Consider the following 16,188-nt stretch of genomic DNA (forward strand, 5'->3'; position numbering starts at 1 on the left):
CCTAGCTATTTGTTTTTACTTCTGAGCTTTCTACAACAACAAATTCTCCGACCTCTACTGTGCTCGCTCCAGCTTCCGCTTGATCCAGCTGCCATCCAGCACAATTTTCACATCCGACAGCCGAGTCCCGCACCTGAGCATACGACGTAGCATGCCTTTCATTACGGTTGCTAGTGCCACCCTTCCCAGTGTGCCCCTCGACTTTCGGGGGAATCTCCAGAGGATTCTAGAAAGCATACGGGTCGCGAAATCGGAAGGGGCTAAACTACGTACCGGGCCTGAGGTACGATTATCAACTTATTGTGAAACTGCGATTATATGATGGCACAGCGTGGATTCCCTGCGGTGCAGGACGAGCATCGATATAGCTGCTAGCTAACGCAAGCTGACCTGTAATAGCTGGAGATCCCTGGCTATGGATGCCTCGACCACCATCGTAAGTCGAGCGTGTCGATTACCGTCAGCCATAATACACGATGCTGACTCCGACTTTCAGTTGAGTCCGACACCTTCTTTCACAGCTGGGAGGTAGTCGCAGAGATCCTGAACGACCCTATATGCAAGGACATGCTTGTAGACGTCGGCATGGGCGTGAGGCATAGGGTAGGCAACCAGTTACGAATGCCCCGGTCCCTGCTGACACCTCCGCGCCAGAACGTACGTTACAATTGTCGCATCCTGCTCACATACAAGAAAATCTTCCTCATCCGACCGAAAATGAGCCTTGCCAACGACGGTCTCTACCGTGAAGCTCGACACTTTACGGCTTGGGTCAAAGAGAGGACCACTGAGACGTACTACCTCGAGAAGGTCATCAGCGATATTACAGGACAGGCGACGGTACCCATCGGAGATGCCGTGCTCTCTACATTGGATACTTCGGTCGGGTAAGGTTCTAAATGGTCCTTGATCCTGTAGCCAGTTCTTCGAGTGCTTACACTCGGTGTTCTAGGTGCGAAACGTGCGAGGAGCTCTTTACCGTAAGAACCCACCGAAGTCTTATACTAGAATCCCGCACGCACCCTGTTCGGCGTGCTTGAAGTCGATTAGCTCTCGGTCATCATGCCTGAACGAGGTCCCTCCAACTCGACAGAGACAGTCAGGAGCCACTAACGTGTGGGTAGCCATCCAATCCGTCCACGAACATGGGCCTCAACGGGGTCGAGGTCATAGTAAATTCGTACGTTCTTAACAAAGTCATATCCTATGCCCGGGATATTGGTCTTGATGCTTTCTGTATTCCCGAGATCAGATTGCTGATACGGCGTTTGAGAGTACCACAGGAGCGCTTCGCATGCCGAATTGAGAAAACTTAACACCCGACTCAGCCTGATCCAGAACTGCACCCGTAAACTGGGAGGCATCTATGTTTACGCTAATGCTACCGGGGTTGGTGAGGGCTAATCTTGCGTTCCAAATCCGCTGCAGTTGCAATGACTCTAACCAAGGATAGATGGCGAGGCCCGGATGATGTTTGACGGCTCATCCATGATTTTGTGCAATGGTCGTGTTCTCAAACAATCTACGCAATTCTCTCTCAAGCCCGTTGAGGTCATCACCGCGACAATCGATCTCGAGGAGGTCCGCAGCTACCGGAGCAGCATTTCGCGAAATGTTCAAGCTGCAGCTCAACCAGAGTACCCACGAATCGGGTGTGACCTCAGTCTCTCACGTCCTGCCGACGAGATCTTCTTTTCCCAAACCTTGAAACTGTCGCGGGGTGTGCCTCTGAAGATTCTGGACCCCATGGAAGAGATTTACATGGCCGAAGCTGTATTCTTGTGGCAGTACCTCACCCGGGCAAACGCTGGCGGGTACTTTCTTGCGCTTTCGGGAGGTCTGGATAGCGCGACTGTGGCTCTGTTTGTCTTTGCTATGGCCAATGTCGTATTACAGTCTATCAATGCTGGAGAGGACAATACGCTAGCGGATCTCCGTCGAATCACTGGCGAGAAAGACCTTACAGTTAGCACACCGCAGGAAATTGTGCAGAGATTGCTTCATACATCCTTTATGGGAACCCAACACAGCGGAGACGAAACGAGGTCGCGTTCCAAGAGGCTGGCCAGCAGCATAGGCGCGTATCATTCGGATATCAATATCGACGAGACCGTGACTGCGCACGAGAACATTGTGCAAAAAGCCTTGGACTTCAAGCCGAGATTCCAAGTGGAAGGAGGCACAGCTGCAGAAAATCTTGCCAAACAGAATATCCAGGCGCGGAACAGGATGGTGATTGCGTATGAGATGGCCCAACTGAGTACGTTAGCTCGGAAGAGGCCGAGAGCTGGAGCAAGTCTGCTTGTCCTCTCAAGCGCCAATGTCGACGAAGCCTTAAGAGGCTATTTGGTAAGTGCTTGCCCGAATCACACCTGAGGTCTGTGACATGGGTCTCGGTTTTCCTTTGTGTTCGAGGACGGCATTGCTGATACGACTTGAGAGGACCGCAGACCAAGTACGACTGCTCATCTGGTGATATCGCGCCGTTGGGAAGCATATCCAAATCCGATGCGAGAGCATTTCTGGCGTGGGCTCGCGAGAAGTGGAACATGCCGCTGATCTCTGAATTCATCGACGCACGTCCCAGCGCCGAACTCACTCCTCTCTCGGCAGGGGTCCAGGACGATGAATCTGAGAACGAAATGGGTCTTACATACGACGAACTCAGTACGTTCGGAGTATTGCGGAAGGTTGAAAAACTCGGCCCATGGTCCTGTTATTTGAGACTGCTGGTCGAATGGCAGGATCTCGGCTATGGACCTCTCCAGGTCGCCACCAAGGTGCAACGATTCTTCAGATTCTACGCCATGAATCGACACAAGAGCACGGTTCTAACACCCGCCGTGCACATGAGTGCATACAATCCTGACGACAACCGCCATGATCTCAGGCCGTTTCTGTATGTCATTGACTGGCCGTGGCAGTTCAACAAGATCAGAGAGCACGCCGACGCTCTGGACAAGACGCTGAGAAACAGGTCAGGTGGTGAGAGTAAATGAACGACTGGCCCAATACAGTACATTTCCAGTTGGCGCTTCCTTGTAGAACGTCGTTTTGCTGCATAGTGCCGACCGCTGATGACATCCGCCCAGATACGATACTGTCTCTACGGCTCACAGGATTTCTCAAGTCGTAGCGATTCTTGCAGGGTGCTCCGTGATAGACTCGAATCGCATGGAGAAGCTCCCTTACTCGTTACAGCGAAGGAGGTAGGCAAATCAGCTCCATCGCACCCTGAATTGTTCCCCAGCCTTAGATGGACAGTGAAGGTGCCACCCGTCTATGAGGTCGATAACTTTGGCGGACATCTCGGTCGCCGGCATGTCCAGGTGAAAGGGCGGAGACGGGTGGTCAGTCGCGTCAAACCAAAGTGACGCGCTTTTCTTGGTTCGTGCGAGATTTGAAATTGCGAACATTGGTCCTTGCAGAGCGCCGTGCCATCTTCCCGCACAGAGCTCCCGGACAACCTGTGAACTCGTTGCTCCATCAACATGTGCTTCCGCGATTCGTGAAGAGGCGGCGCCAGTCGAGTGACGCACGCAAATCGCGTGTCACCGGATGCAGTCAAATAATTAAGCCTACGTGGGGCAAAGTCTTTGTGTCAGCGGTGGCCACCAACCCTTGTGCCTTTCAGATGAAGCACATTGCCATTCACTAAACATGAGCACGCCCGAAGATTCCCATTGCAATGGCACCAGGCGAACACGAGCTGCTGGTCCATGTCACGGCGTCGAGTACGGCGCCCGATGACAAACGGTACGTGGCGATTGCGAGATCCGTGCTGGATTTCCGACCAGCGATTATCACCCGAGTATCTGGATGCGAGGCTCTTCCTTCACCTGACGTGAATTTCCGAGAGGGTGATGGGTCTGCAATGATCAGGTTGGTGCCCAACCGGCTGTGATTTGTCGCGTATTGATAATTATCATGTGTTTTTGGCCTTGAGGTAATAAATGATAGGAACATGCCTGTCACTATGCAACAGATGCGTTCATGTTCGAACGAAGTGACTGACTAAAGAACAGTGGCTCGCGGCCAGCTCGACCCAATCTCCCTCGCCCGCGAACTGCTCCTGAATTGAGCTCAATGGCCGATTACGTCTACGCGTCAACTGTTGGAAGAGGGCACGGACGCGCTCAGTCGGAAACCCTCTCCATGTGCAACCCCAACCTGGCTCCCGACAAGACAAGCGTTGGAGGAAACTTGAGTACGGATCTATCTCTTCTCAGCTCGCCCTTCCGATTAGACCGGAGTCAACGCGGGAGAGCCGTATTTCTCGCCAACGTTGGCAAGAAGAGGAAGCAGGTACGGATGGAGAGGGCTGACAGCGAGTGTATGGACCGCGTACCTCCGGGCAGCCGGAAGAAGCACGATGTATCCTGCTCCGCAAAATCTCATGAGAATGCTCGGGCTGGCTGTGTAGTTCTTGCCACAGGTGACGCCGAGTCCACACAGTCTGTATCGCCGTTGCATATGCTGATCCACGGAGGCCCGAGCAAACAAGGAATCGAGTCTCATCAGTCGCCGGTTCCATCTGTTGTGGATCTGACCACCCCAGAACGGCGGGCGTCCTGTTCTTATCCCACGCCAACCTCCAGCCCAGTGCACGACGACCCTTTCCAGTCACAACCCACACCGGTGGCCACTCGCACAGAGATCCCATCGTCATGTTATTCCAAGGCGAGCCAGGTGGAAGCTCCCGTGCAGCGGCCTCTGGTGTCGACAATAGCGAGGGCACGGCCATATGCAAATCGCGTCCGGCAACGGCCTGACGAAGTGCGCCCTCTCCCAGAGTTCTTGCCGCAGCGCAGCCAGTCGAGCTTTACGACACATATCACAGACGACCTGGACAAGTTCACACCACAAATGCACCATTTCCGGCCGGCATGTGTTGCGCGAGACGTCAAGGTGCTGGAGCGAGGATACTGGCAATTTTGGGTCAGACTAGTGGAGACACTCCCAAAGCCGACACTGAAACTGCTGGGGTCCACAGCGCGCAGGAAGCATGATGTGGCAGACAACAACCCGCCCAAACACGCACTTTGGACGGCAGATGAGTTCGTCAAGGCATGGGAAAATGTTGCAAGGACGATCGAACTGGGAAAAGTCGGCTGGGGTACCTGGATCGCGAAAGACTCTGCAGATGACAGTCTCTGGAGGATCAGGGTGTTCACATGGGGCGAGACTCTTGCGCACATCTGGTTCATGCTGTTCTGGCAATCGGACAAGCTTACAGGGATGGTATCGATGCATTGGATAGCAGCCGATGGCCAGGTGGTTGTGCAGATGACTCCGGGGACGAACCTGAGTGGTTGTTGGGAGAGGAAGGGCGCTGATGGAGCACACGGAGTATGGGGTTTTACACGAAGCTGAAGAAACGGCTGTCTGTTTGATGGTTCTTTGGGTACGTATTGGTCTTGACTTTGGCATTAAGGTGGGCGTTTTGCATACAAGCTGATGCTGGCGCCGCTGGGTTCGTGACTGGAGGCCTGGCGCATGTGGTCTGCGACGGTCATAAGAAGGTAAATGACGCCTTAGCAGCGTGTTAAGGACCGTGACGAGTATTAATAGATTACCGGTTTATATATATAGTTAGACGGCCTGCGCCGTGAGGGAGTAGTCTTAGCATATCCTCCATTGAGTTATAGGTTTCTTTTAGGACACTCACGTGCCACGACACTTGAGATCGTCGGCGGCGGGGAACAGGGGAGGCGTGGTCACGTGAACAGCCCACTGGCTGTGCACGTTGAATGTGGAGGACGAGCCAGGTCTTGGCGAGACCTGATTGGCTGGACGAGGCTCATGCAGGACGGTTGAGCATCGCTGCTGTTTTTCACCTGCAACTGAATCTGAACTGGCCATCAACTTGCAAATCGCATGTGAAAGATTCCAATTCCAATGCTTCGCTTCCTGGCCTTGACCTGACTTCACATTGCCCTCAAATCGTTGCTGGCCACCAGCAGTGCATACTGTCAATTGCCTGTGGCTCTCTGCACCACCATCACTGTCTCCTCGCCTCTTTGGCCCTGTTCCAACAGCTCCTCGGCCCATTCCCCATCTTGTCATCGCTTCCCAACAGAACTTCGGTCCCGAAACTCCACCACAACTGACTCCCGCTTTCGCCTTCACCTTCACCTTCGCTCGAGACCTTTGCAACAACGCAATGCTCTCGAGTGTCTGACGCTCGCTTCGCCTTCCTCCTTCACCTATCTCGCGTCCCTCGGTCTACTCTGCGCAGATCATTCTGCCTCAGCCTCGACTCTTCACCCCCGCCTATTGACCGAACGAGGCTGCGACCTTTACTCCACCACCACATTGCGTTTCGTGTTCCGACAACTGGTCGCACTCTACAAGTCGAGGCTGCCCTGGCGCAGCCTGGTGGAAGAGGTGGAGGAGGGGCTCGATTACTGTTGGCAACCCAAAGGATGTCGTCCCATGGCGGACAACAATACTTCCCTTTCGGCTGTATGACCTGCACCTCTCTTACATGTTTCTTGCCCTGTCTGACAACGGATTTGCTTACGTCTCTGCTTAGATCAACCCGAAAACCTCCATGGCATCGGACTACCCGAGTTCATGACCCCGGGCCCTCCTCCAGGTCAACCCCTCCTCAATGCTCACGAGAACCAAGACCTGGACAACTTCCTTCAAGGCTTCGATCAGACTGCCGCCGCCAACAAATCTCTCGGCCATCCTCACTTCAACCTGCCAGCCGAGCATGATCAGTTCTTCGATATGCCCCCCATGTTTGTGGGTTCAGACACAGCGCTGGGCCAAGGGAATGGCATGGATCCCCACCAACTGACCGGGGGTGATTTTCCATACAGTCATACCTTGCTGGGACAGGATATGAATACAGTCACGCATCCAAACGTCCTCGTTGGTGGCATGCATGGTGCTGCGTACACCGATCCCGCATTCCACAATCCACTCATCGCCCAGCTCAACTCCGCGGCCTCGATGCAACCGGCATACACTCAAGGATGGCAGCAAACCTTTCCCACGCAAAACGTAATGAATGTACCGAGCCAGTCTCGCCTCGGCATGGGCTTTGGCACCGATACGCGCTTTCAATCAAGTGGTTATGCTGCTCCCCATAATCCGATGGACCCGGATCTGCCTCAAGGCCTACAAATGACCAATCCCCTCGGAGACTGGCTCGAACCAACAAGTGCGAGCACAACTCAGCCCAATACCCAGCCAAATACCCAACCGTCAAGTCCTAACTGGTCCAAGAAGAGGAATTTCGATGACTTTGCCCGAGATCAGCAGCCTCGTAATGGATTTGTCGTCCCTGCTCAACATGCTGGGTCAACTCAACCTTCCCCACCTCATTCTAATCCTCGTAGGAAACGCTCTGTGGTCAAGCCCGAGACAAAGGCTCCTCTCTCACAACCACCGACTCCACTTTCCAACAGCAAACCACAGACACCCCACGGAGCTGGAACACCTGATATTCAAGGCACCCCGGAACAAGATGAAGATGCCGAGGCTGAAGAAGAAGACGAAGACACTATGGAACAACCAAGGTCACCTTCTCCAGCGCCATGGCCAGGCTCGAAGCCCCGCCCACCCCGACACACGAAAGCACCCCCTTCAAAGCCACTTCGGAAGAAGACGGCCGGACCGACGCCGAAGCCTAGGAAATCCAGTGCCAGCCAGAAAAGTACTTCTACTAGAGTTCCACTCAGCCTGGAACAGAAAAAAGCAAACCATACGAACTCTGAACAGCGCCGGCGAGACGCCACAGCTCGCTCATATGCTGAACTCTACGACCTCGTGCCTGAACTTGAAGATCTGGGAAAGCAGAGTACTATGAAAAAGCTGGAGGTTGTTGTGGCTAAGGTCCGGCGCACGAAAGAGAGAGTCGAGGAGCTACGAACGAAGCTCGGAATGGATCCCGCAACCGGAAAACCGCTCGGCGGCGGAGCCGGTGGTGCAGGAGCAGGCATGCTCTTGTACAATGATGCACCAGGGTGGCGCCAGTGACAAGTAGGCCAGGCCAGTTCACCATTACCCTTTACCAGCGGGTCGTGGACCACAGTACGATTACCCGTTTCAACATGTGAGATGCTACCATCGAATCAAGTCCTCTCACAACGATCGTCCAATAAACCGGAGATCCTCTGAGTGTGACGACCCTTGCTCAACCTGTAAAAAATACCTCCAGCAACATACAACATATTATTATTCGTTCATGACACTTTTCTTTCAGAGATACCCCACTCCAAACTCTTGGAGAATTTTATGATGGTGGCGATACAACCAAGTCGCCTTGGTCAGCCGCGTGATCCGGAGGCGGCGCAGTGTCTGGGACAGTATTTTCCCTCGGAAGGAGTCACCACAGCGCTCAACCAACACCAGTACAGCAGAGCGGCGGCAGGGGCAATACTTGCAGGGATTCATCGAGAGGGAGAGCATATCCGTTTCAAGACGCCGATGTCCCAGGTCTTCGATCCAGCTCGGACATGATGGTTAGGAGCAGACGGGGCAATTGCGATGGCTCAACCTCAATGGATGAACGCGACAAACGTTTTCCCTCCTGAGCTACTGTAGACTCCTAAATATCGCAGAAGCCACACCTCGCCCGCGCATCCTTCTTACTGTACCCCTGCTGTTGTCGCCCAAAGCACGACATAAATCACGAGATGAGGTACCTAGTATGTCGTCGCCTAATGCGGAGCTGTACATACACAGTACAGGACCCTTCGTTACTGCGATGCACCTTTAGGTGGAATAGATCACCACGGTACTCCGTACATGGATCGTACAAGCCCAACTTGGGAGACCTACTGTAATGACCTGCATGACATGTGCGTGAACTGAGTGCGAACTCGGCCTTGTTTCTCCCTTCCGCTTCAACTTCATATCTGCTACTCCGTACATACCTTGGCTAAAAAGTTTCAAGGCGTTGATGCGTTCCCATGTTGACATATCACTCATTACTGCCCCATCAGATCTTATTCCATGATCAACGATAAGACTGCACAGGCAGGCAGGCAGGCAGGCAGAGCATGGTACAGTAGTAGATGATCAACATAATAGTAGCAAGAGGAGGCGCATCCGCGGTCTCACATTTCTCGAAGCCAGACAATGCATCCTTTTCCTCCATGGTCCATGTCTATCTCACATAACCTTCCTTGATAGAATACTGGTAGTCGGTCAGTCCTCGGTCCTCCATTCTCCCCAGACCGATCACTTGAGACCGATCACTTGAATTCATTGCCCTATTCTCCGACCTAACCTTCCTTGATGGCTTACTTGTAGTCAGTCCTCGGTCCTCGGTCCTCCATTCTTCCCAGACGACATATGGCGTTGCTTGCTCCCGACGTAAACCACATACATACATTCATCCATCAGACAACCCACTTGAACCGCTGACATCTCTCCCTCAATGTCCTCGCGAGGCCGGTCACTTCCTCGCGTCCGCCAATAGCCCTAGCCCCGGCTGTAGGAGGCGCCGACCTTTCCAGATATTGGTCCTGGTCCTGGTTCTGGTCCTGGTTCTGGTTCTGGTCCTGGTTCTGGTTCTGACTCCGCTTCTGATTCAGGCCAAGCACATCTGCGAACTCGACAGCCCTCTTGGCCCAAGTCTCTGGTCGCGTGACATCGATACCCTCGCTTTCTGTCCCTCTGTGCTCTCCTGTCTCTGACCTTGACGGGCCACCTGAGAACCTGGGAGCGGAGGCGGAGGCGGAGGCGGAGGCGGAGGCGGAAGCGGACAAAGAGGAAGAGGAAGACGGAGAGGCCACGTAAATGTCAATGGCCAGGTTGAACAACGTCGTGGCGAGCCATTGTAGTTCCTCGGCCGGGTAGGTATCAAATGAGCGCGCGAACAGAAGTGCATGGTCTGTGAGCATGGCTAGAATGCCGAGGTTCTTCATGCAATGAGTCTCAGATGTGGTGAGATCAACTGTGGCGAGTTCTGCTGAGTCGGGTGATGGACCATTTCCCGCCTCAACCGCGGCTCCCATGTCCAGCTGGTCGAGGACGACTTGAACCATACACCTCATCCACTTAGTCGCTTGTGCGGCGTCGTAACTTGGATGAGTTTTTAGCCCAGTGATCAGCTTGATGAGAAGATTTACGGTGGTAGAGACAGGCAGCGCGGGAGGTCCAAGCAGGTCTGGATCCGAGGAGGTGCAGTATTTCCCCGTGCCAGCGGAGAGGATCATGTCGGCGAAGATTGAATATGTCTTCAGCGGTGGATTAAGGGCCATGGTTTGATCGAATATCTGCTTGAATGATAGTTCGTCGACCATGCTCGGGCCATGTTCGGTGCGGTTCCTTGTGTTTGAACACTGCATGAAAAGCAGGGCTTCGAAGGCCAGAGGAGCCAGGACTAGTTGCTTTCGCCTGATACCTTCAACAACTCCCTCGGTCGCGGGAATGGATGCACTGGAGTCGTGAAATGTGTTGACAAGGCTGTCAACTTGCGTGTATTTGTTAAACACATTTCGGTAGAGCGTGAGCTTGATATCCGCAAGCGAACATGGTGGTGGCTTGCCGGAGTAGGATGTTTTTGGCAGGTCCTCCTTCGTGCTTAACGGTGATATAGATCTTGCCTGGGCAGTATATAGGATGGCTTGGATGTAGTTAGAGTTGATCTCGTGGATGAGTTTCTCGCGGTGTGCTCCTTGAGGTGCATTCGCTGGGTATTGGATCTGCCGAATTGTCAGTCTCGACGTGTGCAATAGCGATACTAGAACGTACGTGGCATGAGTAGTGCAACAAGTCAATCAGATACCTCACCGGCCAGCTCTTTAGATTTTGTACGGCTGAGTTGTAACCCGTTTTTTCGAACCATTTACACTCTTGCAGCAGGCATTGAGAATCTTGTCCTTGACCATTGTGGTACTTTTGTGTCGAGAATGCAGCTAGGTGGGATCAGCGGATGACTCCAGAAGCGGGTTCTAACATTACCGGACTTGTAGATGCCACATAGACGGGACAGGAGCTCCTCATCGACGGTGCTCGGTTCCGAAGCTGCCGAGATAAGGAGCCGCGCCGTACACCTGTGCGGTCAGACAAGTTGAGAGAGCTACCGACTTGGCTTACCTGAGAAGAGCGAATGCATCAATCTCGGGAGGTAGATTGTTGTTGTATTTGTCCAGAATTCGCTGCAGTAACTGGGCACCTTGGGTCTTGCCGCCGTGCTGCATGGCTTCCGAGGCTGCAGCGAACAGCAACCGATTCCGGCTGTCATGCAGTGAAGCTAAAGAGGCCAGTGCTGACCGTGCTGGAATCTGTTAACCAGTGGGCCGAAACCAATTTGAATGAAAGCTGTACCTCCGTCTTCATTTCCTTGGCGCAGGGCAAGAGTGTATCGTAAATAACGGGACAGAGCATGCTGTTTCCGAGCCGATGGCATCGCTTCTAAAGCCTCACTGGCGGCATTGAGGTTGCCAAGGTCGATGTAGCACTTGACTATCTTTCTGACCCTGATGAGCTGGCGCACATTGATTCGAGCATGCAAGACTGCTACCTTTCGAGTTTGCCGATATTGTGGTCTCCTGCATTGCTGAAGAGCTGATGCAGTGCGAGTTGACACCATCGAATCGTACGCTCTCTTTGATCATGGTGAAATGTATGCTCAATCTGTTTCCAAAATAGCTGGGAGGCGATAAGCAACTCTTCACGGCACGTGGCTAGCACCTACCACCAGTACACCACGTGTAGTTTCTGCGCTGAGGACGGTCCCCCAGGCCTGGAATATCCTGTCGAACGATTCTGCGAAATCAGACAGCCTGGGCTGAATTCCATCTGCTCCATCAGAAGTCATGAGCCAAATCAAGGTAATAATGGTGCCCTCTGTCCATTCCTTTTCACCATCTGGTGCCAGTCTTGTCACGATGTAGACGTCCAAAACACTGATTGCACTGGCTACACTAGCCACTGTCAGCAGAAGTGTCAAAGACAAACCCGTTCTGCACTGCCATACCTGAGTCTCTTCAAATGGTGTAAGTAATGCAGGACCCTGCTCCATCAGTGCGTGAATCTTTCCCCGGAAGGATATGACACTCACAACTTGTGATTGGAGGGCACCAAATGAACCGAGCGGACAACCTTTATTAGCTCTTGGGATAGTTAGGGATAATCAGCAGGCATGGCGCCGAAAAGATCACGCTTACCGGACTGAAAGGCGACTGGATTTGCGGTTGGGTCTTTTGCGTATTCCTCCAACCGAAGCAGGATTACGGCAAGCCTGTGAGGAAACTCCTGGGTCAATCAGTTCCTGCCACTCGATCGGGAGGCAAGGCGAGTTGCTCACTTGACAGAGTGCTTCGAGAGCCTCCATGGCTTCATTTCGATCTTCAAGGTCGTCACTTGCTAGCAGTGCTCTGACTGCGGAAGGTATGAGTACCGCCTCTCAACGTGCCCAATGTCTTCCTTACCATGAGAGTGCATGAGAGAGAGTCTCAGCTCAGCAATGTCCACTTGGCTCATCTGGCTTGAATGGTCAGTTAACATCTTACAGCCTCTTCTGAGCCACTTCGCCGCCGAGCCGGCTTTTTTCTGGTTGAGTTGATCGACGCCAATCTCGTAGCATAAGTCGGCGAGTTCTTCAATTTGCTCAGGTGACAGATTAGGCCGAAGTGGCTCCAGCTGGTTGATATAGAAATGCTCGGCTAGGTCAAGGCGGTTCTGCCTCCAGACCTGTTGCCTATTAGTACAGATTGTAGACGAGATCAGGGGCTCCCACCAATGCGATCCGCAGCAGAAGATACCGTGCTTGAAGGCTCTCGGTAAAACCACCACTACTGAGATCATCATTTTCGACATTCTTTGCAAGCCGCTCTTGCTTTGAGGCCAGCTGTTCGATGATTGCCGCGGCGATATCCAGAAGGCCAGCATCTTAAGCGCGATGGTCAGTCGAGAACAACCCGGAAGATGCAGGTCGTACCAAGACAGCTTCTACCGGCCTTGATAGCGATCTTGAAGAGCCGAGCATGGTCTATGAAGTGTAAGTGAGGACGGCTTCCGGATCACAGAAGGCGCACCCTACTCTTTCGCTTGATGCTTCCTGCACTTTCCAGCAAGAAATAGGAGAACGCTCTCACTACGGCAAGAGTCAGAAGAATACTGAGTTGCTGCATTACGAGCGCAACCTTTCGCGAGATCGCCGCGCTTCCACTGAGTCTCGTCGCTGCCGTCCAATCTGCAACATATGTTCCAAAGTGTAACGCCTTCGCGGTCGAAGTCAATGCGGAGCTCGGGAGACAGGTCTTTGCGCCGTAAAGGGAGGACGGTCAAGTAAGAGGAGAGATCGGGAAGATGTTGGGCGCCAGGGTTTACTTCGTCGAGGAGCCGTTCCAGGTGGATTGCAAATTCTGCTTACATGTTAGTGATCTCCGGTGAGAGTGAGGTGAGGGTGCGAGTGAAGGTCCGAGTGAGAGTTAGTTCAGATTGAACCTACCAAGAATGGACTGCGCCGGCCCTGCCGGTTCTGTCGGCAACATTGGTCTGGCAGGTACTAGATTGATCGAAGTGAGGAAGAATGACCAAGGGACCACCAAGTCAGTGCTGTGCTGAATTGAAGGTCATATGCACGTGACTGGGCAAGTAACATGCCAATGAACAGTGGTCAGACGCGATAATGAACAAGAAAGCATAGATTTGGGGTTCGGGGGTGCTGGCTTCAAGGTTGAGAAATTCTCATATTTTCATCATCTTGTTTGAGTGTACACTACACAAGACAGGCCCGCGTTTCAGCGCCGAGCAGGGTTCATAGGCAGAAAGTTACCGACGATCAACGAGGGTCTGACGCGGACGTCAGTAATGATGACTATCTGGATAGGAACACTTACATGTTGTGGTTGTCTCGCCTGATGGTGAAAGAGAAGCAGCAATGAATGGGTTCAGCATCCGCGCCCGCTGTGGGGCTGCGCAATGTACAGCTCGTGAGCATGGCTTTCTGCTGCTGATCGAAGCAGATAGCACAAAATTTCTCCCAGTAGCTGACGAGCTGATCCTCGACGATGATCTCGTGAATAGCAAGCTTGCCCTGCAGTCGTTAACGAAAAGTCGGACCCACATGAGATTTGTCACTCACATCACGTAGAGATTCGATAGGTACTTGAATCAACTCTGCCATCTCCTTGTTGCCTCTAAAGATCTCACCCGTTCTCCTCCAGCAACAGGCAGGTATGGCCATACTGGCGAATATCCGGTCATATTCCATCAGGCTCCTCTCGAACCACATCTCTACCAGCACCAGCTCGATATCGGTCAGGCTCTGCATTCTTTCCCGAAACTTGGGGCGAAACTGGTCAAGCTGCATCAGGATCTTGTGACGGGAATGCGGTTTCATATGCTTCTCCATGTACTTGTTGAGTCGCGCATAGCCGTTCACGTAATTGAAAGGTCGCAGCATTCCTGCGTCGTACTTTGCCTTGAGTAGCTTCTGCATGCGTTCTTCCGGTGGTTCTTGCCCAGTCGGATCTGCTGCCATCATGTAGTATTTCTCGCGTGCTTTGTCGGAAACCGGCTTTGCACTAGGTGGTCGGGATATCATCGCCGCATGGGCTGCATTGCTCTGGAGTGTGGACACGTTGTGGTTGACCTGGTCCGGGGGGAGTAAAGTATCGACGCCGCCGTGTGGGAAGGAAGATGCGGCCATGGAATTCATAAAGGAGGGGTCATTAAAGGGGCCTTGGAACTCTTCTGTGGAATACATCCCTGTCTCTTCGAACAGACTGTTGCTGAGGAAGTCGTTCAACAGGTTGAACTCGTCGGTGACCTCGTTGGCGTTGAACATAAAGTTAGGATGGAACGCCTGCATCTCATGGAACCTATGTTGAGTACCAGGCCACGGCTCGTTATAACCGAATTCTGTGCACCGTAAGGGACGCGTACTCTCCAGCTTTTGCGAGTGACTTACGAGCCTGAGCATTGCCATTGATAGCAGCACTTGGAGCGGACGTACTCGAATTAGAGACTGCCATGGTGTCATTGGCGGGCGGTCTCAGTCCAATATTGTCATCTTGCAGCAAGTTGGGAGCAGAGTCGTCTATCAAGGCGGGGCCAGGCAAGCTTGGGGCCGACGCGAATTCATCCGTTGGCGAAGATTGCTCGTCGAGCGCAGTCGTGTCTGATTCGGTTTTGGACTTCTTGTGATAGCCATGTCCTTCTCTTGGTTCGTCATGGCACAGATGCCCAATGTTTCTCTTGATACAGCGTTTGCAAGGTCGATCCTGAGACATGGCCCCTCCGTAGAGGGTTGCGTTAGCCAAACACCAGGGCAACATAAGGCGGTGCGCTCAGCATCGAGGAGCAGGAAGTCGTACAGAATCGCAAGTCATATGCTGTGTATCCCACCGAAGCCGCAGTCAGCCCATCATCTTTCTCGACAAGCACTCGATTTTTCGGTACTCCGGGGTCACAGAGGTCACACTGGCTTACCGAACGTCGGCAATAGACGCATGCTGAGAGGTGTCAGTTTCCGCGCAGACAGAGCGCTTTCGGAGCGGAGACTGACCATGATTCACCTTGCGCTTCTTCTTTGGCTGGTCTGTAGGCGGAGAGGCCTGGCTGGAATGGCGGGGCAGGAGAGGGGACGTGGCGCCGTTCGCATCTCTCGACAGAGAACTTCGGCCGTCCAAAGACTTGTTCGTGCCATCGCCTGCACCACCCGGCGCATCTGCGAGATCTGACATTGGCGGGCAAGTTGTGAATCGGACGAACGCTCAGGGGATCAGGTCAGGGAACCGCGGGCCGTGCTACGTGCAACGCGATCGCCGGTGTTCATCGCGTGCCCCAAGACTTCTATACGGTAATCGCAGCAGACACATCAAATGTAGAGTTCACTCGAGCACGGGGAGCGTGTAGGTTTTGGAGTCAGAAGCAAGCAAAGAGCACAGCCTCGGAAGCCTCACTCGCGCCCACCTGCCCGGACCCGAAAGGCTGGAAGGTCGATCAATGGAACCCCGCAATCTTCGGCGAGCAGGACTCCGTGCCGTCGTGAAGGCGCAAGGGTGGAGCCTGCCCCTGGAGCTCGGCTACTTGCATCAGAGCATCAACTATTACGGAGTACCTTCTGGAGGAGCAGAGCTGAATGAACGGCAGACAAGGACACAATGAGAGACGTCGTCAACCGCTCTTCGGCGAGGCTGCAAGTTTCTTCAGAGTTACGGTGTTGCTACAGAGTTCCTTCGTGCACTTTTCCTGCACTTTTTGTGAGGTGTGCTG

General features: G+C 53.2%; 6 protein-coding genes across 6 annotated transcripts; 3 read left to right on the top strand and 3 right to left on the bottom strand.

Moving 5' to 3' along the window:
• Positions 1 to 151: 151 nt before the first annotated feature.
• On the top strand, positions 152 to 2,999 carry G647_03183 (NAD+ synthetase; the record flags this gene model as incomplete). Its single annotated transcript, XM_008727529.1, has 9 exons — positions 152 to 283; positions 400 to 436; positions 497 to 603; positions 655 to 887; positions 953 to 980; positions 1,125 to 1,180; positions 1,284 to 1,393; positions 1,454 to 2,349; positions 2,451 to 2,999. 9 exons carry the CDS (start codon positions 152 to 154, stop codon positions 2,997 to 2,999), a joined length of 2,148 nt encoding a protein of 715 aa, XP_008725751.1.
• Positions 3,000 to 4,086: 1,087 nt separating this feature from the next.
• G647_03184 (uncharacterized protein) lies at positions 4,087 to 5,373 on the top strand (the record flags this gene model as incomplete). Its single annotated transcript, XM_008727530.1, has 1 exon — positions 4,087 to 5,373. One exon carries the CDS (start codon positions 4,087 to 4,089, stop codon positions 5,371 to 5,373), a length of 1,287 nt encoding a protein of 428 aa, XP_008725752.1.
• Positions 5,374 to 6,425: 1,052 nt separating this feature from the next.
• On the top strand, positions 6,426 to 7,989 carry G647_03185 (uncharacterized protein; the record flags this gene model as incomplete). Its single annotated transcript, XM_008727531.1, has 2 exons — positions 6,426 to 6,465; positions 6,536 to 7,989. The coding sequence occupies 2 exons, from the start codon at positions 6,426 to 6,428 to the stop codon at positions 7,987 to 7,989; spliced, it is 1,494 nt and encodes a 497-aa protein (XP_008725753.1).
• A 1,367-nt stretch (positions 7,990 to 9,356) lies between these two features.
• On the bottom strand, positions 9,357 to 13,097 carry G647_03186 (uncharacterized protein; the record flags this gene model as incomplete). The annotated part of the gene is made up of 15 exons (XM_008727532.1): positions 9,357 to 10,664; positions 10,714 to 10,877; positions 10,924 to 11,015; positions 11,059 to 11,239; positions 11,290 to 11,441; positions 11,486 to 11,613; positions 11,660 to 11,888; positions 11,942 to 11,977; positions 12,026 to 12,077; positions 12,132 to 12,219; positions 12,272 to 12,345; positions 12,396 to 12,657; positions 12,704 to 12,855; positions 12,905 to 12,955; positions 13,007 to 13,097. 15 exons carry the CDS (start codon positions 13,095 to 13,097, stop codon positions 9,357 to 9,359), a joined length of 3,060 nt encoding a protein of 1,019 aa, XP_008725754.1.
• A 612-nt stretch (positions 13,098 to 13,709) lies between these two features.
• On the bottom strand, positions 13,710 to 15,203 carry G647_03187 (uncharacterized protein; the record flags this gene model as incomplete). Its single annotated transcript, XM_008727533.1, has 4 exons — positions 13,710 to 13,761; positions 13,809 to 14,005; positions 14,054 to 14,832; positions 14,882 to 15,203. 4 exons carry the CDS (start codon positions 15,201 to 15,203, stop codon positions 13,710 to 13,712), a joined length of 1,350 nt encoding a protein of 449 aa, XP_008725755.1.
• Positions 15,204 to 15,398: 195 nt separating this feature from the next.
• G647_03188 (uncharacterized protein) lies at positions 15,399 to 15,656 on the bottom strand (the record flags this gene model as incomplete). Its single annotated transcript, XM_008727534.1, has 1 exon — positions 15,399 to 15,656. The coding sequence occupies one exon, from the start codon at positions 15,654 to 15,656 to the stop codon at positions 15,399 to 15,401; it is 258 nt and encodes an 85-aa protein (XP_008725756.1).
• Between the last annotated feature and the right edge of the window lie 532 nt (positions 15,657 to 16,188).

Source organism: Cladophialophora carrionii, assembly GCF_000365165.1.
Source record: "Cladophialophora carrionii CBS 160.54 unplaced genomic scaffold supercont1.2, whole genome shotgun sequence".
Lineage (NCBI taxonomy): Eukaryota > Fungi > Ascomycota > Eurotiomycetes > Chaetothyriales > Herpotrichiellaceae > Cladophialophora > Cladophialophora carrionii.